We start from the raw sequence: 26,056 nt of genomic DNA, 5'->3' as shown, positions 1-26,056 counted from the left end.
GGTTTGAAAGGTTTGTAATTATACATTAAAATCTCCATTAAAATGGAGATACATCAATATTGAAAAAAAAAAAAACAACAGAAAACGGTCTTGTAAACACACTTTAATTTAAAATTAAGATTTCTGAAACAACTATACTAAGAGTGGTATTATAGGTCTGCAGCTAAATAAGACATAGTACTAAAGTAATTATGTTAGTTTTAACTTTTGAGGGTTCTTTTAAAAGCACCACTTAAAACTTATATATTCCCAAAAAATTAAATATAGAAAGCTGTTCTACGTCAGGAATGAGTTTGAGAATGCACAAGGAAACAACAGAGCCAATTATTTAGCCTCTGGTTATTGATATGGAACACTGAATTCAAAGCCATCTTGAGAATTTTCTACATGGCTCCCTTAGAGGAAAACAAACCTATCAAAGAGTTTCATGGTAAATTTCTAGCCCTTGAAGGGCTACATCTTTTCCTGACTGTGGTTACTGGCCAGATGACTTTTGAATTTTAAATTCATCTTCCAAAAAGATAACATAGAGGATTTACAAGTGTTTCATTTTCTGAGAAAATCTGAGGACCACAATCGTTAACACGTCGAAAAAACTGGAATTAGTCGTTACAACCTCTGAAAACTTAAGTTTTAGATTTATTTTGAAACCAACTTCCAAACAACAGAGAATGAAAACATGACACACTATGGGAGGCCACCGCCAGAAAAGCTGGAACTTGCCTGGACACCTGCAGAGCAAGTCCCTTTGCACTCATTTCCCTGTCATAGCAACTAAGGACTGACTGTAAAAGTCACTCCTAGGTGTCTGCTCTCTGGCTGCAGGCCTGTCCTCAAATCCTCGTGGGCACACCCCCTGTCCCAGACGGATCAGTGCAGGTGGCTCCTGCCCGTCCTCTTCATCGCCTGTTGGAGCGCTTCCCCGACTTGTCCCGGCCGCTGGGCTTCCGGTGCGGAGAGTGGCCCTCGGGGGCCCGGGCCTGGAAGCTGTGCTTGTAGGGGTGACCTCTGTGCTTCTTCCGCTTTTCTTCTTTCTGGCCCTGGCTTTTCGTGGCTTCCTTGCTGCCCTCCTTTTGCTCAGGGTCTTGCTCTTTATGGGAGGGCAGCGTGTTCTTAATTGTGTTAATTAGGAATCTTTTATTTGTGCCAGCGAGAGGACACTTCATCCTGGGGAGGAGAAAAAGAACAATCTCAAACGAGATCACTGGCTCTGAAGCTGCACCCACTGGTCAGGGTTTGTGCCAGAAGAATTGGGTGTGCACAGAATCAAGTTTCCAAATGTGTTCGGCTTTCCTTGCATGCCACCTAGTGTAAACTCTGAGTACAAGGGGGGAAAAAAGCAAAACACTTGGAATTGCAGACTGCAGACTGGGCCTCTCTGAATACTTCACCCCCTTCCTTTTTGGACTAACTCTTCTACTGCTTGCTGTACATGTGCAGGTATTGGCTAGAACCTGGAAGATGGGAATTGCTTATGTTTTCTGCTTGAATAATAAATGCCTGGTTTGGCTATCATCTGCACTTTGAGCCAAACTGATCATGGCTTGTTTTACTTACCAGAGAGTAAAAAGTTGAGTCCCTCTCTAAGGAAAAAAAAATTATTTTGCTATATCTTGACTACTGGAGCTAAATGCTCTCCTCTAGAAATAAACATTATCCAAAGAATCCATAAAAATGCAATAATCACATTTTCCCTTTATTTTTTTTTAAAGAGAGAGAGAGAGAGACAGAGACATAGGCAGAGGGAGAAGCAGGCTCCATGCAGGGAGCCCGATGTGGGACTCCAGGATCATGCCCCAAGCTGAAGGCAGATGCTTTAACCGCAGTCACACCCAGGCATCCCAACACATTTTTCCTTTAAAAGACTCTCTTACACTTCCGTCTCAGGACTCTAGTCTATGTTCGGTTGGGGAGCACTCCACCCAGGTGCACCCTCTGGGTCAGTTTCTGTGCACTGTATATTAAATCAGCTGGGTATTCAAGTTCACCCAAGAGACAGGATGTAACTAACGCTTAGGTATACACCTAAGCATACATTTGTTTTCTTTTTTAATTACACTAAAGTTTTCACTAAAGTTTTCGTTTTGGGTAAGAAAACCCCATGCAGGTGAGAACCTGCATGTTTTTCTTGGCTTTCAGCTGTCTGTCCCATGATGGGCTATTTTAGGAGGATGCTGGTCCCCAAAATCATGTTACTCAGAGTGGCTGGTATTAAGCAAAAATGAATGTAGGATTCTATAATCTCTATCTTCAGATCAAACTTTGATAAAAAAGAGAATCCCACACAATACTTCCAAATCAACCCACCAGCACCCCACTGGATTGATTTTATAGTCTAGTACTCGATAAGTGAAACATGAGCAGATATAAGCCTAGTGCCACTTATTATAGGGAGATCAGAGAAGATCAAGCAACTAGAATGGCATTGAATCTAGAAGATAAAGGTGGAGAAAAAATAAAAGAAAATGTCTCCTGCAGCCAATAAGCAGCTCTTGAGCCTACACGGATGGAGAAAATATCTGAGAATCGAAGGTGGTGTAGGCACTCCATATGCAGTGTATGCTTAATGCTCAGGCCAGGAGAGTTGACAAGGGAAAGAACTAGAACAAGGAGAAAAAGGAATGTAGAGAGAAAGGTGAGTGGAGTGTAGTAGGGCCAGTACTTCTTTTAGGTCATACTCAGAGGTGGAAGCAACACCAGATATTTTGTTTTATTTTTCTTTGCGGCTAGAGTTTTGAAGCCACAGTGAATGAGATGAGGAGCGAAGAAAAAAGGCAGTGACAAAGAGTACAGAAAATCCAGACCTGAAGTACCAGGGGACCGGGGGTACAACACCACGTAGCTGCCTGGAGCCCTGTGGGGCTTCACTGAGCTCCTGGAAAAGGCACAGCAACCAGCATTCTGCTATGTCAGCAGTCAGTCCTAAGGCAGGGCCACCTGCGGGGACATCAGTGGTGTTAGAGGCTCTCAGGACTTCAGGCACCACTTTGGTGAAGAAACTCGAACCCCTGCAAACTCAGCAAAGATTCAGGAGTACCTCACACCGAAGTCACCAAAGAGCACCATTCAGCTGGTCTGCAGGAGAAGAATGCCCCTCAGTGCAGAGTGTAAGAAGCTGAGAGTGCCCCCCCTCTGCCACCTGTGGCCCAGTGCTTAGTGCACGAGCAGCACCAGAGTACAGAGTACGAGGAAATGGAACACACGTGTGTCCTGGCTCCAGAAGAACCCTGGGCTAGCTACTTTCCTTGGAGGGGGCCAGCTCAGTGCTGGTAAACCTGGTCAGTTCTTCTCTGGATCAGACAAATGAGGAAAGGCGAGGATGGCCCGATGGGACAATAGTCAAAACAAACCCTTTGGTAACTCCTGATGAATTCTGCTCTATTTTGCTATCTTCCACGTAAGATCATCTTTACCCCCATATGCTCGTCAGAGATGAATGAAGCTCTTCTGCTAGAGACACAGGGGTTCCTGCTGAGAGTGGGGACCCTGCTGGAGGGGATGGTTGCTAGCTTCTAGCGGTGGGTGTGAGCCACCGACTCCACAGGCCACCAAAAGAGATGTTCAGAGAGTGAGAGGAGTTTCTAGAATCAAGCCACAAGGAAACTGTCCTTTACATCTCTTTTTAACATCAGAGATGTGATTTTTTAAAAAGATTTATTTATTTATTTATTCATGATAGACAGAGAGAGAGAGGCAGAGACACAGGAGGAGGGAAAAGCAGGCTCCATGCCCAGAGCCTGACGCATGACTCGATCCTGGGACTCCAGAATTACGCCCTGGGCCAAAGGCAGGCGCCAAACTGCTGAACCACCCGGGGATCCCCAGAGATGTGATTTTTTTTTTTAATTTTTATTTATTTATGATAGTCACAGAGAGAGAGAGAGAGAGAGGCAGAGACACAGGCAGAGGGAGAAGCAGGCTCCATGCACCGGGAGCCCGATGTGGGATTCGATCCTGGGTCTCCAGGATCGTGCCCTGGGCCAAAGGCAGGCGCCAAACCGCTGCGCCACCCAGGGATCCCCAGAGATGTGATTTTTAATGTTGGCTGTGCCTAAGAGTCTACTCTGGGTACAGAGTCAAGGGCAGCATTTGCCTACCTGGGGTGGGGGGAGGGGGGAGGGGAGGGAGGGGGAGGGAAAGGGAGAAGGAAGGGGGAGGCTTTGCGAGTGACTTCTCCTGAACGTGATAGGATATGCTTTAGGTCATGACAGTAAGTGCTCATTTATACCTGTAATAAGTAAGGCAGGGCAATGAGATAGAGGGGTAGTTGCCAGCAGATGTGGAGGCAAATGTAGTAACTGATTCCATATAAAGAAATGACAAAACCTGCAGTGAAAATATCATGGTTTAAGGAGTATAATGATGCTGCTGACCTGTGAGGAAACCCACTAGCCTTCGGTGTGGTAACTCCTCTTGTTGAACCTAGAAGCCAGTTGTTTCATTGCTATAAACTCATAGAATGTGGTACTGGCTGAGCACACATGCTCTGAAACCACACCATCAGACTGAACATGTTATATAATCTCCCTGTTGCCTCTTACCTGTTAAATGGAGAATAATAGCAGTGACTATCTTAATGGAATGGTTGCAGATCAAATGAGGGAGTGCTTAGAGTAATGCGAATATGTAACAAGTGTTTGGTGAATGTTAACTCTGCTTTATATCCTAGCTCTACTAATTAGCTGTGCGACCATGGGTAAGTTACTTAACTCCCCTGTGCATTGGTTTTCCCCATTGGTAAACAGGAGTAACAGAAGTATCTACCTACTGGGAGGATTTATTGAGATAATACATAAAGAATTTAGCACAGTACTTGGCACATGGTAAATCTTCAGTGTTACCTATGGGTTTATAATTTCTTCTCTACAATTCTAAAATGTTAAAACCTTTGAAAATCAAGGTCTTTATATGATGTTGAAACTTGTTTGGCAGCAAAACCTGGCCTAACCTGACACTGGGCTATTTATGTCTAGTCTTTATCCCATTTAGTGTAAGCATTCATATGTGTGGGGGCAGAAATAATCATGTGTTGAACAAGTACCCCTGGGGGCATTCATGGTGTATACTGGACATGCTTATGTACCTTGCTAAAATGTAAAAATATCTCAATTTAGACACTTAGCAGGATTCAAGGGTTTAAACAAGGGACTGTGGACCTATATTAGTATTCACTCTCTTCACAGAAGAAAAAAAATAAATATATACATATATGTAAGCACATACAGTACTCACATCAGTTAATATAGTAGGGATTTCTCCTTGGTGGCAACTTGTGATAACATCCTAAAGTCCCAAATCACCTGGGATAAGAAGCTAATCAAGAACAGAGCAGGCTATCTGATGTTGCTCAATGAAAAAACAAAAAACAAACAACAACAACAAAAAGCAATTAAAAAGAAAAAATCCTGAGCCATCAAGAAAAAAAATTTTTTTAAAGAAAAAAAAAAACCTGAGTTGAGCCAAGAAAAAAAAAAAAAAATATATATATATATATAAAGAAAAAAAAACCCCAGAGTCATCAAGAAAAAGTTAATGAGATTTCATAGAAATTTTCATAAAAATGGTTAACATTTAAAAGTGTTGGTACTTCAGGGCACCTGGGTAGCTGAGATGATTAAGTGTCCCATTTTTTGTCTCAGCTCAGGTTCCGATCTCATGGCTGGTGGGATGGAGCCTGCTTGGATATTCTCTCCCTCTGCCCCTTCTTCTACTCATGCGCACGCACGCACATGCTCTCTCAAATCAATCAATCAATCAATCTATCTATCTATCTGAAACAAATAGTTCTGGTATTTCAAATGGTTAAACTTGTAAGTTTCACTTCCCAGGACATTTCAAGCTGCCCCAAAGTATTACCTCTGAGCTTATACTTTGCATTTCCTAATACTGTGAAAGCTCTGGAGATAACTCTTCAGATAGATCACTGAAGGCTGAGGTATATAAGTGGTTTCTGAAGTTCCAGTCTTAAAATTCTCTGCCCGTGTTCTGTATGTTAACCCCTTTCAAAAATTACTCTCCTCTCATTCATCCCATCAGAAAATTCATTTCTGGGGCATCTGGGTGGCTCAGTTGGTTGAGCCAGGGGCTCTTGTTTTGGGCTGGGATCATGGTCTCGGGGTTGAGAAAGAGACCTGCATGGGCTCCATGCTTGGTGCTGAGTCTGCTTGAGATTCTTTTTCCCTGTCCCTGTCCCCCTGCTCAAATAAATAAATAAAATCTTAAAAAAAAAAAAAAAAAGAAAACTCATTTCATTGATTTGTCTTGTTTCTCAGCTCTTTATTAGTGCCATTTCCCCCAGTATTTGAGATGATGTGATAAGCTAGCATTAGGAACCAACGATTTCAGAGCTTTTCATATCTGCACTGAGGTAAAACCTGAGCCCTCGAGTGAGGGCAGTCTGCTTGCTCCAGGTGTCTGCACCACCTACGTCCTTGGTTACATCCCAAGACATGCTACTGGGGTTGGAGTGGCTGCTTCCCTCTCTGTTGCTCTGAGCCACACCATGTCAGCTTTTTCAGCCTGGCCAGCTTCTATTTTTGCTTTTAGAAAGGTATACTAGCTCATGTGGGGAGAAATGATTTAAGGTGCTAACAATATAAATGGATATAAAACTCTATATACAATGCAACTGGTTATGACTGCATTGGGAGAGTACCCACGACAGCACTGTCAGACTTAAGATCTGGCATCCTCACCCTGGTACACTTTAAAAGCAAAGCGCTTTACTTCATTTCCAAAACTGTCAGCCCAGAAGCTGTGAGGGCTTCTGTATGCCCCAGGAGAGGTGGATTTCTGAAGAATCTGCCATTCAAGGGACCTATGAACTGATTAGGGGGATTGTAAGCTTTTCATCTATTATTTTGAGTGGGCATAACGTATAACATAATTTGTAAAAATAAGGACTTCCTCCTTGCAGTTATCATGCTGGACTTCAGAAAAATAGTAGACTGTAAAACCAACAGAAAATAGAAAGGGGAAAAGATATGTAATTTTTTTTCTGATTTGAATACTTTTTGTCTTCACTGCTTGAAGGATAGAAATAGTTATATCTATCATGCTACAGATTCAGACCTGCCACTTTAAAAAAAAAAAAAAGATGTTATTTATTTTAGTATACGTTATTATTATATACGTTAGTATATGTTATTTATTTAGTATAGCTGCTGAAGTGAGCACAGATGTTATTTATTTTAGAGACAGAGGTGAAGAAGGGAGAGAGAGAATCTAAAGTAGATTCTATGCTGAGCTCTGAGCCCAATGAGGGGCTTGATCTCATGACCCTGAGATCACGACCTGAGTTGAAACCAAGAGTCAGATGCTTCACTAAGCCACCCAGATCCCCCACACCTGCCACTTCTGGATTCTAAAATAGTTCCATGAATATGACCCACTGGACAGTGGCACGCAATCACTAGCCAATTGGGAATAGTAATAGTGCTGACACTGACTTCCATGAAGTAATCACCCCATGCCATCGCATCATTCCATTTCTCCAACCACTGAACACTTTATGGGTGGACAAGAGAAGGAAAGCAACTTATTTGAGATCCCAAGTTGGAAAGACTGGAATCAGGGCTATGATGCCAAGGTCTACCCTCCCAACATCATCCCAGATCAGGAAGGAGTAGAGAGAGAGACAAAGACACACTGTGGTGTGACCAGGTGGCCAACTGCCAGAGCAGCTGGGGAAAGAAACCACAGGTGAAGAGCCTGTTGGCATTCTTGCTGGCAAGGCTGCTTCGTCCTGCACAGGCACCAAGAAGCAGATGTGTATGTGGTGTCAAGTGGTGAATCACTAACATGGACAAGGCTGGGACAAAGTCACGGAATTCCCCAAATGCACTTAACTTTGAGATTTGTGAAGTATAACAGGCAATGGGAAATTACATTTCTTATTTTTATGGTTAGGGAAATAGACTCCCTGGAATCATGGGAGCAAGTTTCCATGTGATGCTCTCCAATTCACTCCTTTGTTCTATGGCCACACTCACTCCCACACCAGCAAGCAGCACTTTATCTTCCATTCTGTATATTCCTTTGCCTTACTGTGGATGTGAGTAAAAAAATATCACCCATAGAAAGAAGCACAACTACACCCCAAACACTCCATGAAACATGGGTAAGATTTTTCATCTTGACACTGTGGTTGATTACAGCTCATTTTGTTGTTTGATGCTGTTACAACCACCACAACCATCCACAGTGCTTACAGTTTATAATTTGACAATCAAATGCCTCAGCATGTGGCCACCTGAGAGATTCTTTTATGGTGTTACAATTGCCATTGCTGAATTGTTAATCCTTAATTACTCTGTGGACAACAGTCCTGAGGCCCCAGGTAGGTTTTTGGTGTACTGTGGCCCCGACACTAAAGGTACCTAAAGGTAATGTGCAACAGTTGACACATATGTACGTATATACTTATATTATTAACTGATTCTTAAAGTCTGAGAATATTTCATATGTAAGGCATTAGGCTGGATCCTGCAGCAAAGATAAATCCCAAGCTACCTGTCTATGCATTTGTGCTCTTTAGGAGACTACTGAGAGGAACAGAGGATGTGTGAAGATAAAGCTCATAAGCAAATATGTGAATGGTGGTATCCTGGGACAGACGACAGGGCTGTCATCCTTGGCCTCCTGCTCTGTTAGCTGCACACATTATTTTCCATAGCCATATGATCCGGTGCTAACATGTGCAAGGCTCTCCAATTTACTTTCATAACTTGATCTGGAAGGCATGTGGGAAGCCGGGGGCAGGAAGCACTGACATGCCCGCATGCTATCGGACAATAACAACCAGAAGAGAGCTGGTGTAGCAAGGAGTGTTAGACTAGGGACAAGAAAGCAAATGATCCATTCAATTTGCTAGCTGGGGCCTTCGGGAACCCATTTAGGCCCCATGTTCTTTAGCTATAGAGTAAAGCCTTTGGATCTCTGTGGCCCTGAAACACTGCCAAGAGCCTCGTCCAAGAGTCACTCTGAAATGGGAGCCCTTCCTTCCCTGATGGTTGGTTCCAGCATGCTGCTTTGTGTTCACCTGCTCACTTGTCCATATCCACCAGTGGATTAACAACTTTAAGGCCAGGACAGAAAGAGTCTTCTTTACTGCTGCCTAAGCCTGGCCTCTTAATACACCTGCTGGTGCTCAAATGAATAAAAAATAAAATATCTGCATAAAGGTTTGAGAAATAACCAAATATATAATTATATACAATGGAAGAACAATGTGGATGATTTTTCCCCTTATCACCAGAACAACTGCCACGCCAAATAGAAAAGCACCCCAAAATGCCATTCTCCTTAAAACTGGGTTAAAAAAAAACTGAAGAGGGGATCCCTGGGTGGTGCAGTGGTTTGGCGCCTGCCTTTGGCCCAGGGCGTGATCCTGGAGACCCGGGATCGAATCCCACGTCGGGCTCCCGGTGCATGGAGCCTGCTTCTCCCTCTACCTGTGTCTCTGCCTCTCTCTCTATCTCTCTGTGACTATCATAAATAAATAAAAATTAAAAAAAAAATTAAAAAAAAAAACAAAACTGAAGAATCGGGGATGCCTGGGTAGCTCAGTGGTTGAGTGTCTGCCTTCGGCTCAGGACGTGATCCCGGGGTCCTGGGATCGAGTCCCACATCAGGCTCTCTGGGAGGAGCCTGCTTCTCCCTCTGCCTCTCTGTGTCTCTCATGAATAAACAAAATCTTTTAAAAAACCACAAAAAACTGAAGAATCGTTTTCTGTCAAACTCAATCTTTGTTAACTTTTCCTACCAGAATATAAGCCTTTCCAAGTATAAGACTGCAGTTCTGAAGGCACTAGACTCAAAAAATTACATTGGGCTATAGATCAGCTGATGTAAATGTGACTAGAATAAAAACAGCTTTGTGGACAACGTAGCTGGGCAAATTTCTGAAATTTGTGCTTATAAATTCCTTTACGTTGACTAAAAGGAAGTCATATGGGCCCACATTCAGCTTCCTTGAGGCCTCTATAAAGAACAGCCTCTGAAGAGATTCTTTTGCTGAAACACATCCACGGAAATACAGAGCACCAAATGGTCTCTTTCTTTATAAAATAAAAAATGCCATTCCATGGCATTTTCTTAGTTCAGCAATCTCTTTCTGGCAATGGCTCAACTACCTCATTAAGATCTTTTCATGGAATACCCAAGAGGAAAAAAAATGGCACTCTGGTTCTAGTTTAAACTTTAAAGCAAATATAAAGGTCTTCTAGATGTTTAGAAAAACAGATCATGGCCCACTAGTAAGCCACAGACTGTCTACTCCTTTAAGATCTGTCCAAGAAGGTCTGCTTGACAGGGATGGATCTTGGGCCTGCCGTGGCTGGGCCTCTGGCTACCCAAGTGCTATGGAGCCGTCTGCCCCTGGGAGAGGTGTGGGAATGCTCTGAATTCTGCAGAGCAGGTTGGTTTTATTCTTTATAATATGTAGGTATTGTGATATTGGTTTTCAAATTTGTGTGCGCTTTAGAATCACCTGGGTATCTTTTTAAAACCCCAAAGCTCAGGCTATCCAAACTAATAATCTTTGATGGTGGGACACAGACATTAGTATTTTGGGAAGCTTCCCACATGATTTCAAATGTGAGAACCACTGGATTAGTGGTCAGAATTTTTTATTTATATACACGCATGCACACAAACAGATGGAAAACCAGTTATTCCCCCAGAAGGAGCATGATGGTGAAGATGTTCTTGTCCCAGCCTCGGGAGCAGAAGAAAGTCATGGCTGTCCTTTAGTCAGACCTGTTTGCACAGCCCAAATGTGTCAGAGTGTGCTGACCCACAGGAAAAGACGTGTATGAATGTTGGAATTGCAAGTGAACCAGCTGGTTCTTCAGATGTGAGTGAGCCTGTCACTTCAAGGAAAAGAGCTCACAGTCCTCACTGGCAATGATAAAACTGGGGTTTTCAAGTGAAAGAAAATGAGACTTGGAAAACTGTGCGCTTGACAAGTTCCCATCCCAACATTTAGAAGACTTTTCTGATGGGATTAGTGGTGGTATTTACAAATGGATTCTTTTAATATTATATAATGAAATGTGTCAACATTTAGAGGATGACTCTGTGAGCCAACATTTCTGAGATGACCATTGCGTGATGTTACAAAATTACATATGAGAAGACCCAATCAGGGTGCAAGGTAGATGAAGGGATTTTTATCCTAACAGCTTATGAAAAGTCTATGTTATTAAAGAGGATGTTAAAGAAACTACCACTTGCTGAGGTTATCTGCAAAATTTTGATGAAGGGTTATAGAATACCACAATTTTCTGTAAAGGCTATTGAAGTACTTCTTCCTTTTCCAAATATATATTTGTGAGATTGGATTTTCTTCATATAATTCAACCAAAACAACAGACTGTAGGAGCATATATGAAATTTCAGGTGTCTTTTATAAGCCAGACATGAAGGAGGTTTGCAAAAATACTAAGCAATATTGCTTTAACTAAGTATTTTGCCCCACAAATATAGTTATTTTTATAAAGGGTATATAATTTCCTTTAACAGGTAATAGGCTTATTATTATTATTTTTAAATGAATTTAAGAATCCTTTAAAATTGCTTAATTTTAATTTCAAATACAATAAATACTGATAGACATAATCCACATAAGAAAAGCTCTTTGGGGTCATCAATAGTTTTTAAGCGGGTAAAGGACCCAATAACCCAAATGTTGGAGGACCACTATTACAAGACAATTGAGAGAAGGAGCAATGGCAGCAGGAATTCTTGTCTTGTAGGCTAATGGGAACTTGGAAGTTTCATATCCTATTCTCCTAGGATCTGCCCTTACAAGTCTGGAATGCTTGACTTTGCCTGCCATCTTTTATTTTATTCCCTTTCGACATGATTCCCTCCTTCACGGGAAGAGGCTGCCAGGTGTCCCCGGATATCCATTCTTCCTTTCTTTAACAGTAAAAGAACCCCAGATATTTGTCTGGCACGTGGCTTCCTGGGGAGAAAAAAGACTGAAATTCCTGACCTTGTAGCCAGGTGAAGACATGGAAGGAAATTCTGGCCAATGGAGTATATATGGAAATATGCATGGAAATGGTGTATGCAACTTCTGAGCAGTGTACTTAAAGGAGGGTGCATGCCTTCCTTCTCCTTTTCTTCCCTTCTGTTAACTGAAATCAGGATTGAATGGCTGTCACCCTACTGGACCTTGTGGAAAAGAATCACACCCTATGGCCACAAGATGCAGCACATTGGAAGGGACCTGGGTCGTCGGCAACTTGGTGGAACTGCTGACACTACTTAGATGATGCCCAGTGAGGACATCAGCACTCCCATGAATGTCAGGATGACCTGGGCATGTGGTAACTCTCTGCAGGGGAAACAGAGCTGACACTGATAAACTAGTTCTTCCACTATCAGAAAGTTCGACCAAGCCAGTTAGCGGCAGAAAGATCATCAGGATAAATGACTTCCCTCTGGAGAGCTGCCTAGATGCAACTGATCTCCTTGAGCACTCCTAACATAGCAGGACCCTGACATTTTCTTATTCACTTGTCAAGCCATCTGCATTCATGATTTAGCTCTATGCTGATTCTCTCACATTTGGTAGTAGCTGACCAGTGGCTATGGTCAACCTGATCCCTGAACACCAAAGCGGCCTGCCCCTAAGCAAGTTTGTACTAATTTGATTCAAATGGGTAGAGGCACCTTCATCTCGGTAAAGGACAGGGAAGGGCTGAAAGGAGATAAGAGCAGATCTAATTAACTCTGACCCACTGCTCCATTCCAGGAACCACATCGAATGTTTTGCATACATCTTATCTCACCTAATTTGTTTAAGTATCCTTCCAGGAGGTGGGTATTTTATTGAATCTAAGATGATTGCATATGTTACATACAGATTGACTCACACCGGATTATTTCATTTTGTATCACTCTATCCATAAATACATCAGAATGAATTTCTGGAAGATAATAGCTTTAAAAAATGAAATAACAGCAAAACCATGATCACACCTAAAAAAGCAACATTAATTCCTTAATATCACCAAATACCCCAAATGTTTCATAAACATCTTTCTACAGTTTGGAAAAGATCCAAATAAAGTATATATTTTATTTGATGTGTCTCAAATCTATTAATTCATAGGATACCCCCTCCTTCTTTTCAATTCATTTGTTAAAGAAACTGGGTTGTTTGTCCTGTTGAATTCCCCACATACTGGATTTTTGTGGTTTTATCCCTATGGTGTCAGTTAAGGTGTTCCTCTGCTCTCTGTATTACCTGCAAACCTGTAGTTCTAACTGGAGATCTGATCAGATCTGGGTTCAATCTTTTGACAAGGATGTCTCAGAAATGGTGGTCTGCTCTACCTACTGCAACTTTTCACGGCATTGAAGATGGGTCAGTGAGTTCAGGTGTGGTCAGCCTGACCTGTCCCAGAATGGTCCCCACCAACTCCTTATCTCAGTTTAGTGGCCATTGACCTTTGCCTGGGTCCCGTGTGTCCTTAGGGATTGCAAATAAGGACATTCTTTTTATTTTAAAATTGGTTTTATGAGGTATAATTCATATAGAGTAAAACTTATCCTTTTTAAGTAAAATAAATGTACCAAGTCATGTAATCACCACACTCATCATGATGTAGACTCCTTCTGTCATCCACAAACATCTGCAGTAAATCCATTCCTTCTGTCCCCATTTCCTGGCAATCAATAATCTGCTTTCTCTCCCTATGGTTCTGTGTTTTCTAAAATGCCACATAAGTGGAATCTTAGAGAGTGTAAGGTTTTGTGTTTGGCTTCTTTTCACTTAGCAGGGCACCCCTGAGATTCTTCCGTGCAGTGTGTCTGTACTTCTTTCCTCTCTACTATTGAGGAGCCCTGCATGTATGGCTAGAACCACCATTTGTTTATCCATTCATCAGGTAGCGGACATTTGGGATGTTTCCAGTTTTGAGCTATAATGTATAAAAGTGCTATGCATATAACTGTACAGATTTTTGTGTGGGCTTACTTTTCAATTCTCTGGTAATTGGTTGGAAGAATTCTCTCTGGTGAATGTATATTTATAAGAAACAGCCAACTATTTTTTAAAATGACTATACAATTTTACATTTCTGCCAACAATGTGTGAACATTGAAATTGTTCTATATCCTCATCGTTATTTGGTACTCTCAGTCTTTTTTTTTTTTTTTTAATTTTATTTTATTTATTTATGATAGGCACACAGTGAGAGAGAGAGAGAGGCAGAGACACAGCCAGAGGGAGAAGCAGGCTCCATGCACCGGGAGCCCGACGTGGGATTCGATCCCGAGTCTCCAGGATCGTGCCCTGGGCCAAAGGCAGGCGCCAAACCGCTGCGCCACCCAGGGATCCCTACTCTCAGTCTTTTTAAGTATTAGATATTTTAGTGTATATATAGTGGTAACTATGTTTTTGGTTTTTTTTTTTTTAAGATTTATTTATTCATGAGACAGAGAGAGAAGAGGCAGACACATAGGCAGAGGGAGAAGCAGGCTTCCCACAGGGAGCCCGATGCAGGACTCGATCCAGGATCCCAGGATCATGCTCTGAGCCAAAGGCAGACGCTCAACTGTTGAGCCACCACTAACTCTGGTTTTATTTTGTATTTCCCTGATAACTAATGATTTCAGCATCTCTTCATATGCTGATTGACAAATCCTACATCATTTTCAGTGAAGTGTTTGTTCAAATCTTTTGTCCATTTTTAAATTGGATTGTTTGTTTTCGTATTGAATTGTTAAGAATTCAAATGATGATCTTATTCTATAGTCCTTGTACATTTACCAGATGCAGTTCTACAAGGAAGTTTTCTTTATCAATTATTTGGTAATCTTTAGGTATAATTTGCACAGGGAGCAAGATAAATGTTCCTCACTATTTGCCAATTTTATGAATAATGATTTGGTTCTATAGTATTCTCCAAAAGGGACCACTAAGCTTCTTGTGGTATCCTTATGACTTTATGGATTTTAACATGTTTCAGGTATCTCAATCATTACAGCTTTATTCTTCTTGGGGATCAAATTATCCCATCCGGTGGGAGATCTTTCAAGTAGTTTCCTGAGTCTTCCTGACATCACTTTCTTCCTCCTCTTACACATTTCCTGTCTGTGTAGTAAGAGTATGGCCTAACCCATAGAGAGGTCTGGCTTCTGGGAGGTAATCTCAATTCTGGGAGGTAATGCCATATCTGACAGAAATGTCTTTGTTTAGGGTAGATCTTAGGATGGGGCAGGTCCCACTTGATGGTCTTAAAGTGGGAGCTGCCCATGCTAAAAACAAACAAAACCAAAAACCCCAAACATGTGATTTAGGGTGGAAGCTTTGGGTCATGTGGTCTTGGTCAACCTGGAGACTGAGATCAACCATGTGACCAGTCGATCAATCATCCTTAAGTACTGGAATCCCAATAAAAACTTTGAATACTGGCAGCCCGGGTGGCTCAGCGGTTTAGCACCACCTTCAGTCCGTTGTGATCCTGGAGACCTGGGACCAAGTCCCATGTCAGGCTTCCTGCATGAAGCCTGCTTCTCTCTCTGCCTGTGTCTCTGCCTCTCTCTCGCTCTGTGTCTCTCATGAATAAATAAATAAAATATTTTAAAAAAAACTTTGAATATGGAGGCCTGGATGAGCTTCCCTGGTTGACAATATGCCACGCATATTATCACATACTGATGCTGGGTAGGTGATGGGTCCTGACTCCATGGGGAGAGGACAGCAGAAACTTCATGTCTCAGAGAGACAGCCCTCTCAGACAATGCCCTTTACGCCTCTTATTGTGGCTGATTTTAATCTGTATCCTTTCCTATAATAAAGTGTAACTGTTCATATCATAGTTTTCTGTGAATTGTAGGAATTTGTCAGTGACTTAAGGAAGCTGAGGGTACTTTTGAGAACTCCCTGAATTTGCAGTTGGTGTAAGAGTGAGGGCAGTCTTGGGGACTGTGACCTCTAATTTGCTGTCTGGTGATCTCCAGGCACTATCTCGGATGTGCAGTCAGTTATTTCTCTAAGGTTTTTGGTCTTTTTTCAGTGAGAAATGGTATTTATACACCACAATATGGATGCCAGGGGCACTCACTGCTACTGAGTGGGTGGTCATCATTTCTGGCACTTTTCTATGAACAGAGCTGGAAAAAGCTTTCCTTCCTTCCTTCCTTCCTTCCTTCCTTTCCTTTCCTTTCCTTTCCTTTCCTTTCCTTTCCTTTCCTTTCCTTCCTTCCTTCCTTCCTTCCTTTCCTTCCTTCCTTCCTTCCTTCCTTCCTTCCTTCCTTCCTTCCTTCCTTCCTTCCTTCCTTCCTTCCTTCCTTCCTTTCCTTCCTTCCTTCCTTTTCTTTCTTTCTTTCTTTCTTTCTTTCTTTCTTTCTTTCTTTCTTCTTTCTTTCTTTCTTTCTTTCTTTCTTTTCTTTCTTTCTTTCTTTCTTCTTTCTTAAAGAGAAAATCTAGCATGGCTTTGTATTGTTATTTCCAATTCCAATTTAGGATTATAGGTTTTTACTTTGATTTTATATCTGTATCTCTTGGACACTGGAAATCTGGGTGTTTATAGCAAATAAATATTTACTTTGCTTTATCCTGTTATATAATATTTTCAGAAAAGCAACATTAGTATTATTGACAGTTATGATGACTGCAAACAATTTAAGATGATGACTGCAAACAATTTAATACTTCTGGGAGTTTTTTTGGAAAGAGTGTCAAATTTCAGATCACATGAAGGAGTTCCTTTATGTGCTGCTAAACTGTCCACTAAAAGGCTTTTTAGATCTATTTGTTTTATTTTGCTTGATTTTTAAGGATTGCCTATTCCTTCTATTTATTTAATTTTGTTTTGTGTTTTATGTAAACGATGGTTTACATGGTTCTAAGAATCAAAGCTATAGAATGAGGTATACTCTGAAACCTAGTTTCCACTCCTATCTCACTTTTACATTTTGCTCTTAATCATCCACAACCCTCCACTGTAGTGGATTCTAAATTCTAGATTAAAGATCTAAAGTCAGCATATTTATTGAATATGTGTGTTATTGCTAAAGTAAAGCTTAATAATGCTTAAGATTAAATTCTTAAGGTTAAATTCTTCCTTTGTTTCGAAACTTTAAGTTTTAAAGCACTGCTTCATATGTAGAAACTGCTAAGGCAAACTTTAGTTCTACACAGCTGTCACAGAATCAAAATACTTCCAGGTAGAATTTTAAAAAGAAATTTCAATTTACTAAGACTATAATTAAAACAGATGCTGAAACAATGGACACTGCTATAATATTCCTCTCAGGTGGTACCTTCGGGAGTCACGTCTACATTATCTCCTGGGATCTGTGAACTTAAGGGATGATGACGCCTTAATGGCTCCTCTCCATCCACACCCTCTGCCTTCTTCGAAGGCTCAGAGCTCCCTAGAGCAGCACTCAGCAGGGCTCCCACTCTCACACTCTCGGCCTCTGGGTGATTTCCTCCACAGCCACAGTTTTCCCTTTCCTTTACCTTCCCTAGTCTGCTAAAGATTTCCATATCCACTTCTCCAGCCAAGAATTCCTCTATACTGTTTTTTGAAGGAAGAGTGCTCTACTTAAGGAAGCACTTACCAACCCATCGGTCCCATTGTTTCTGCTCTTGTTTTCCCACGTTTTGCCTCCTTAAGCAGTTCTTCAATTGCCTTCCTGATGGGGAGAAAAAGAGATTTGAGAGGGAGTCACTCCTTTAAATTCTGAAAAATCAGTTCATTCTGCATATATGATCTTGCAGAATGAAGAGCTTTTGAAGCATAAAATTTCAAAATTGGGGAGAAATTTTTAAAATTTAAAAAACACGTTAAATTGTTAAAAACATGTTAAAATGTTAAAATTTAACATTTTGAATGTTAAAAAACATTTGAAAATGTTTTTAAAACAGTTTTTAAAAAGCATTTAAATGTTATTTAAATAACATTAAAAAGAAACTTTTTACATGAAGGGGAAAAACACTGAAAATTATAGATGGTCAAATACATTATTATTCTAAGAAATAATAATGAACCCAACAAGGATAAATATGTTTCTGCCCATTACTTAGTGAGAGAGAAATGAATACTCTTTGCTCTACTAATAGGGACTGAAGCTGATATAACATTTCTGGAGGGCAATCTGGCAACATGATAAAGAGCCTTCAAAATAATACATACCTGCTGACCTAAGAATTCCACCTTGTCTTAAGGACCTGGGTACAGTGTGAATTGGATAATTTTTTTAAAAAAAGATTTTACTTATTTGAGACAGAGAGCACAAGGCAAGGGAGGGCAGAAGGAGAAGGTGAAGCAGAGCCCCAATGTGGGGCTCAATTCCAGGACCCTGGGATTATGACCCGAGCTGAAGGCGGATGCTAACCAACTGAGCCACACAGGTGCCCCTGGATAATTTTTATTTCAAATTTATTTGCATGTATGTATTACATAGGAAAACATTTGGAGAGGTAGTATCAAGATAGTAAGATGAGTTTCTGGGTAATTAAAAAGGTTTTTTTTTTTTTCGTTTCTTTTGCTTTTCTGCATTTTCTATTGTTTCTAGAGTGAATCTGTATTATTTGTGCAACTTTAAGATTGAAAAAAACCCAGAAAATGTACTTATCAATCATATTCTGAGATTTTACTATGTCTAAGATACTGTGCAAGGTGCTATGGGTAGTAAAATAGGAAGATGACCATTCCTGTCCTGATTTTAATATTATTTATGACATATAAGTAGTAAAGAAAAGAGAGGTATACAGTTGGAAACAAATATAGTCCAAAGACACAATTATATATCTAATCACAAAATTTTGAAACTGGTAATTATACATTGATTCTATATAAAAACATTTAATCATGTTATTATAGCACTACTCTAGATACAATTTACATAATCCTCAAATGATGTTAACATTCTATGACTATTTTATAATGATTCTTATTTTATCAAAGCACATAGCTTAAAATAGCAAATATTATTTAAAGACTTATAAAAAAAATCTGTTTCTCTTGGTACTCACCTCCATATTTCTATTAGTATGCTGTCAAACTATTTCACCATCCTCTTGATCTTCAACAAATGTATCTGGCTATTTTTGTATCATTTACATATTTTTTAATAAACTCTTTTTCAAAAAAAAAAAAAAAAAGGTCTTTTCAGCTGACTCAGCAGCTTGACCCTTTGTGCTCCATCCCGGAGAGCACACTTGACCAGGTCAGCAAAGAACCAGTGACAAACTTATGTGCCCTCTTACCCTCTGAACTTGTTCAGGCAGACTGTATTTCGCAGTCCAGCCTTCTGGCATCAGGAATAGGTGAGTGCATCTACTTACTACTTATCATCTGTCAGGGAGGGAAGAAGACCCTCCTTTACCCTATGTTCCCTCTCGCTGGCCTGGGAACCACACTGACTTAAGACCAATTAACAGGAGAAAATCAAATCCAGTAGCGTTCATAAGGGGAATCCAGGCAGAGAAGAAATTTCAAAGACAGTGAGGCCACGTGAAGCTTCTAAGAGCTGAGGAGGGCCTGAGGATATAGAGGGGAAGGAGACCATTAGTAGATAGGTGAGAGGTGATGTCTGGAAAAACAGTTTCCCTATGATGCAAACCAGTTACCTAAGTAAAGGAGAGTCTCTGAATGACTCTCTTCCTGGTACTGGCTCTCTTTTCCAAAGTAAATTAAGGCAGTTGAGGGGAAGGCAGAGAGCTTTTCCTGCACCAGTTTGATTAACTCAATCTTTATGCAAAGTGGCCCATCTTGGGGCAGCCTGCCCTTCACTCCTACACATTCTTTCTCCCATCTCTTTACAATAATAATAGTAATACATCCGTTTGGATGTGATCTGAGGGCTTTGTCTCATCTAGTATTTCATGAAAAATGTATCCTATCTAGCTCCAAAGATCTTTTTCACTCTCACAGATGTAAGTAAAAAAAATCAAAGGGTAAAAATATTCCAAATACACCTCCCCCTCTTTCCCATTAGTTAAGTGCGGTAGTATCTAAATACAAACAGGTTATCCATCATACTTAGACCCACCCATAATTAGATCTTTCCTCTTGACAACAGAAAGTTAAAAATCTTCAGGGAAAAAGCTTGTTTGGGCAGTTCTCCAATTATGAACAACTGTATATCAAGTCAAAATAAACTAGAATGCATTTTCCCATTAGACCCATATTAAAATGTTTACCTAGCTCTCCTGGACCAGCCCACAAAACCCTATTTGTGTCATAATATTGTTGAAATGCTGTACATCTGCAGACGTACAATACTCAGTCCAAAGAACCTTGCAGAGATTCCAAGCCCATATTCTAGGCACCTTCAAGAGTCTGACATTGATTTTTATATAGTTCTGGTTTCATGTAAAACCGTCTCCAGTGCTGTCATTAACTTCATCTGCCATGATTTCAGAGATCTGACTTACAGCCACAATCAAAGAGAAAAGAAGGTACAGGTATGAGAAAGGCTGCTGAGGTAGAAGGAATTCATTTGTGGCTTCAGATGGGGGATACACTCAGTCCCCAGTTAAGTGTGGGAGGCAGGACCCCACTGCCAGGGGCTGGGGTGTGACCACGATTGGTATCTGTAATTGGTTTAACACCAGCGAACGCTGTTGTGGAGCTTTACCATTGGCAAAGCGTGGTGGTACAGGAACACGACAACATAGTTCACAGATGAGGAAAGTGAAGTGGTACACTGCCTAGCTTCGCCCAAGACAGCACTGCTAGTGATCCTGGAAGAAGAGTAGGGGACAGGGGTCCAGGGAGGGAGAGAGGGGGCAGGGGAGGAGGACAGGAAGTAGGGGAGGGGGGCAGGAAGTAGGGGAGTGGGACAGGAGGTGAGGGGGCAGGGGGGGTAAGGGGGCAGGGGAGGGGAGCAGGGAGGGGGACAGGAACAGAGGAGGGGGAGAGGGAACAGGGGAAGGAGAGAAGGGGCAGGGAAGGGGGACAGCAACAGGGGAGGGGGAGGGGGCAGGGGAGGAGGAGAGGAGACAGGGAGGAGGGAAGAGACAGACAAACAAAAGGACCCCTGCGCATGTTTAAGGCTACATATCCTCTGGTCTTCCGGTTCTACCACCTATCTTTTCCACAAACATTTGCACAACAAGTCCAGAGGAATCGTTTTCCCTTTATCATAAAAGGCAAAATATAAGATAGAGGGGAGGAGGGAGGCCTAATGGAGCACCCACATGCTCAGCAGCCGCAGCACCCACGGAGAAAGGCAGGACCGCGTACTATTTCATCCTGAGAATGTAGAGCATTTGCTGCCTCCTACCCCAAATTCTCCTGCACGAGGTAGCTCGGGCTGCAGGTCATTACTTCCAAGTAGGAAAAGAACAATTCCTAGCAATTGCACATCCTGCCTTGAAATAACACCACCACCCTCAAAATTCAGGGGAGAAGACTAGAAAACCAGGTAGTCTTTAGGGATCTTTACTGTGGCCTCTATCGTTTTTCCTGTAAGTCTGGCTACTGACTCCTGGGTAAGGAAAGAGCAAAGCCAGCTTCTACTGCACATTGTCCCAGAGGTGTAAATGATCAAAGATTATGAAACATCAACCTCAGGATGTTTCAAAACCTCCTTATTTATGGAGCTGCTGAAACGAAGCAAGCGTAAGCTACATTCAAACACAGGAAAAGCAAACAGCAGGAGAACATCCATGGAAGCTCCAAGTACAGGGAGAACATAGGCAAGTAAATAATTATTCCAGACACAAATTTGGTTCTGAGTAGTTTTTAAACTTGGATTCCTAAACATCTCCTAGGTGTCTTTGTAAAATCAATTTATCATATTAGAATATACAGTTGAGTGCAAACAAGAAGTCCAAGAAAGCCAGCTCACTATGCAGACTGTTTTCTGGGCACAGGAACCCACTAACATCAGTTTTCAAGGATTCACGTGTGTAGGATCGTCTCCACCCATTTTTCCATCCTTTCCGGGCTCCCTGAGGCCTGCCTGTTCATTCCATAAGCCAGCTGGTACATGCTGAAGGAATGTTAACGGATGATAATACCAGCTGAAATAGAACCCAAGTGGGAATGCAAATCTGGTCAAAATCATCTTAAATTCCAGGGTCAAGCAAATTAGTTTGGAGTCATCTGGGTCTTATGCTTCTTTTTACTCACAGAAATCAACCGAGAGCTAACTGGCTCCATCAGTATACAGAAAGGGTAGCATGAAAACCAAGGTACCTGAAATCAAACCACAGATTGAGAGTTGGCAAATTAAATAACGGAGAACATGAGAAAATGAGAGCTTTCAAGGAATCAAATCAGAAAAGCTACACATCCAGTAGTTGTACAAAAAAGAGGGGAAAAAAGACAGAGTCTGATGAATTAGTACAAGGCAGCTGCTGTGGTGCTAATGTTCCATTTTGTGATTGAGGTGCTGGTTTCATAGGTACATTCACTTGACTACTTATCAGGCTGCATGTTTAGGATTTGTGTACTTTTCTATATGTATAATTATAGTTCAAAAAAAAAAAAAGAAAAGAAAAGATGGGACACCTGGGTGGCTCAGCGGTTGAGCATCAGCCTTTGGCTCAGGGCATGATCCCGCAGTTTTGGGATCAGTTCCCACACTGGGCTCCCTGTGAGGAGCCTGCTTCTCCCTCTGCCTATGTCTCTGCCTTCTCTCTGTGTCTGTCATGAATAAATAAATAAAATCTTTAAAAAAATTACTAAAAAAAAGTTACCTGTGACCAACTAAATGTACAGTATCTGTCATATCATGGATGGGAAAAGCGGTTCAAATATGGCAATTAAGTCATGGAAGACAGGCTGAGGGTCTTGTGTTCAAACAAGTATAACTTGGTGACAAGCATGGACTTGGAAATTGGGCACAAAGGAGTGCAATGACAGGCTGCTGCTGACCAGGAGGCCCCTGCCAGACCCAGCGTATCATCATCCATGCTGCAGGCCACCAGTTCATCCCCGAGCCATCCACATACATCAGGGCACTGGGCAAAATTTAAAAGAAACTCAATGTCTTCCCATGGAGTGATGTTTTGAAGAAAAAAAAATGGAACAATTTACTTGATCTTAAGTAAGGATTTGATGTCAGACCACAGAACATTCTGATTAAAAAAAAAAAAAAACAGGGACAGATGATTCAGATCACTGCTGGACATCTGCCTACAGGCTCATAACCACTCAGCAGTAATTAGCAGTGGAGTGACCATGTGGATTGGGAGAAACCATATGACAAAGTATGGGTTCTGTATTATTCAGTAATTTGATCATAGACACAGATGAAGAAATTCAGGGCATCTGTATTTCAGAAAACATCAAGTTGTCTGGGTTCACCTATCAGCTATACAGAAAGGTAAGAAAATTCAAATTGTGGGAAAGGTTTTTAAAGGTAAAACTCAAGAGTGACATTGAGATCATTTGGGATATGAAAATAATTATTTATAGATAAAAGATGAAAGCACAAGAAGTTAATTCTCAAGATGATGTTAAATTTGGCCAATCTCTCTTACATGCTCTGTATGATGATTTATATGGTGAGCAAGGCCTTTCCCTGGAGAGGCTTATAGTAGACCCTGTATATCAAATAAAGACCTGTATGTATATATTAGAAATAAATATTGAGGGTGCCTGGGTGGCTCAGTCAGTTAAGCGTCTGCCTTAGGCTCAGGTCAGGGGCCCCACTTCTCCCTCTCCCTCTGCCATTCATTCCCCTTGCTTGTGCTCTCTGGCTCCAACTCTCCACTAAAAAAATAAATCTAAAAAAAAAAAAAGAAGAAGAAGAAGAAAGAAAGGAAAAGAAATATTGGATTACTTAGGGGAATGTAGAGAGGGAGCCTCAATATATCTGACCTAGAGCTCAGTAGACTGGTCCTCTTCACCCTAGTTTTCCCTATGTCTGGCGCATGGTAGGTCCTCAGTTGAGATCTGGTCAATGAATGGATTCTGGGTGTGAGTAGGACAGGACAACGATGCACAGATTTATAAGTAAAATTGCTGTATCTGTAGCTGGAGGAGGAGATGCTGGGAGAGATGGAAGATACAAGACAAGGATGGTGAAGACACAACAGTGAGATCATGTGTCACAGGGCAAAGAAATGCGATGAAATAAGCCAATGGCCCTGGGCAACTTGGGCCATCTTCTGTGGTGGCCAGACAGGAACAGCAGTGCCCTGGCACCGCAGCCCCGGTAGCATCAAGTATCAGGCCATAAGGGGAAAGCCTAGATGCGAACTGAAGACGCCAAGTCAGTGCTAAGAATGAGGGACAGCTGGAATCTGGCCAGTCTGGATGGAGGTCTTTCATCCTCTAGGGCTGCTTGAAAATCTCAGCAAGCTTTCATATCTAGAAAACACTTTTCTCTTTGTGGATTACCAGAGATAAATGACCTTTGTTCGGCTTCTGGTATCATTCTTTTGAGTCATTATGCGAATGAGTAAAGCCCACTTCACTCTGCTCCTTTCACATTCTCTAAACTCCATCTCTTAGTAGAGATGCTAAGTGCACTCTGAAATAAAAGTACTCAGCGTTAGGAGTCTGAGAATACTAATGGAGACTGCGGCGGTGGCTTACTGGCCTATGTCTGCAAGACCTCACCAGACAATATGTGCCCCATGGGATTACCACATTCTTGGGTCTTAGCTTTTTGCAAGTCCAGGAGCCCAGTTGGGCTAGGTGTCCCCCGCATTCTATCTGCCATTACATGCACAGTGGAGCTCTGGTCAGGCCACATTCTCTGTCTAAACTGCTCTGCAGTCCAGCCACATACTTGTCACCAGACATCCAGATCACGTGTTACCTTCTCTGCAGGACTTTCCTGATTTCCTGTTTGCTCCATATCAGTAGATGTTACTACCACTCTTTTCTCTTAGGCCCACCAAAGGACAAATAAAGTCCCACAGACCATATTTCTTAATATTTACAAGTATTAAAATAAGCTAAAAACTATTAAATAAAAAATTCATTCCTCCTACCATGATAAATATACCTTCATTACAATAAAAATAAAAAACATGTGTAAAGCTGTTTTTTAAAATGACTGGAAGTCAGCAAAATACCAGAGGTGACGGTATTAACTTATTGCACACACTGAGAACTGTTTATGAGTTGGTAATATTGATGAATACAGAAAGATACAGAAAGACAAACATTCATGTGTATTTATTCCATAAAATTTATTTTCTTGCCTTGATTTCAGCAAAATCATTATACTTTTAAAATAAAGATTTTTACATTAAGTTATGTATTTTTAAAAGAATTTATTTGTTTGAGAGGGAGAGAGAGCATGAGAGGAGGAGCCGAGGAGAGGGGCATAGGGAGAAGTAGAATCCCCGTTGAGTGGGGAGCCTGACATGGGGCTCTCTCCTAGGACCCCGAGATCATATCCTAGGGCCCTGAGCTGAAGGCAGATGCTCAACCAACTGAGCCACCCAGGCACCCTCATAAATTATGTTCTAATAATCTAAAGTATTAAAAAACAATATGTGATTGCATTTAGTATGGATAAAATTTTAATATATTTGCCAAAAGGTTAATTACCTTAAACATAAAAAATTGAAAACCTAAGTTTCAAATGTTTTAAAATTTCCCTATAAAATAATAAAATGATTATTGAATAAGCATTGAACTTCTTGTATGCTCTCTATAAGCCTACATATTTACATATATACAGTAATAGGATTTAACACTACAAATGTCATTCTGCCTCCACGTAGAACCATTCCTAATAGTGTGCTAAGCCACGAGAACCTCCAGAGCCACGAAGTGAAACTCTAAGACAAGCAGAGAAATGGAAGCTCAGCCCTCTTGGGAAATATCTTCTTATGGTACAATCCACTGCATTCACACTGAGATGGCTCAACAAGTTAATCTATCTTTTCTGACCCCTCTGCAGCTCAAATCCTTCCTGTATGCTCAAGTAGTATATGCCTCAAAGTCAACAGTGGTACAACCCAGCGATATCTATTTGAGGATGCAGGTCAAAACATGAGGGGGTGGAGCGCCAGACACCTAGCGACAGAGGGACCTATGTGTGTGTTATGTGGGGCTGCTGTCCTGCCGCAGGTCACAGAAAATCTCCTTTGAATACTGATATAATGAGCACT

At 41.3% G+C, this 26,056-nt stretch overlaps 1 protein-coding gene across 2 annotated transcripts in view; it reads right to left on the bottom strand.

The window, feature by feature from the left end:
- Positions 1 to 619: 619 nt before the first annotated feature.
- The window catches only part of POLR1D (RNA polymerase I and III subunit D), a 45,246-nt gene continuing 19,809 nt past the window's right edge, over positions 620 to 26,056 (bottom strand). The window contains exons 1-3 of one of the 2 annotated variants that reach the window (XM_041768335.1): positions 19,004 to 19,114; positions 17,587 to 17,661; positions 620 to 1,167 (exon numbers count right to left, since the gene is read on the bottom strand). In XM_041768335.1, coding sequence (XP_041624269.1) covers positions 900 to 1,167; positions 17,587 to 17,603 — 285 coding nt within the window. In that variant the 5' untranslated portion in view covers positions 17,604 to 17,661; positions 19,004 to 19,114 and the 3' untranslated portion in view covers positions 620 to 899. Of the gene's footprint in view, positions 1,168 to 17,586; positions 17,662 to 19,003; positions 19,115 to 26,056 lie in introns of those variants that run through there. The other variant, XM_041768334.1, reaches the window with a different exon arrangement.

The sequence above is a fragment of the Vulpes lagopus genome, chromosome 8 (assembly GCF_018345385.1).
Source record: "Vulpes lagopus strain Blue_001 chromosome 8, ASM1834538v1, whole genome shotgun sequence".
Taxonomy (NCBI): Eukaryota; Metazoa; Chordata; class Mammalia; order Carnivora; family Canidae; genus Vulpes; species Vulpes lagopus.
This window is presented reverse-complemented; position numbering and strand designations above follow the sequence as displayed.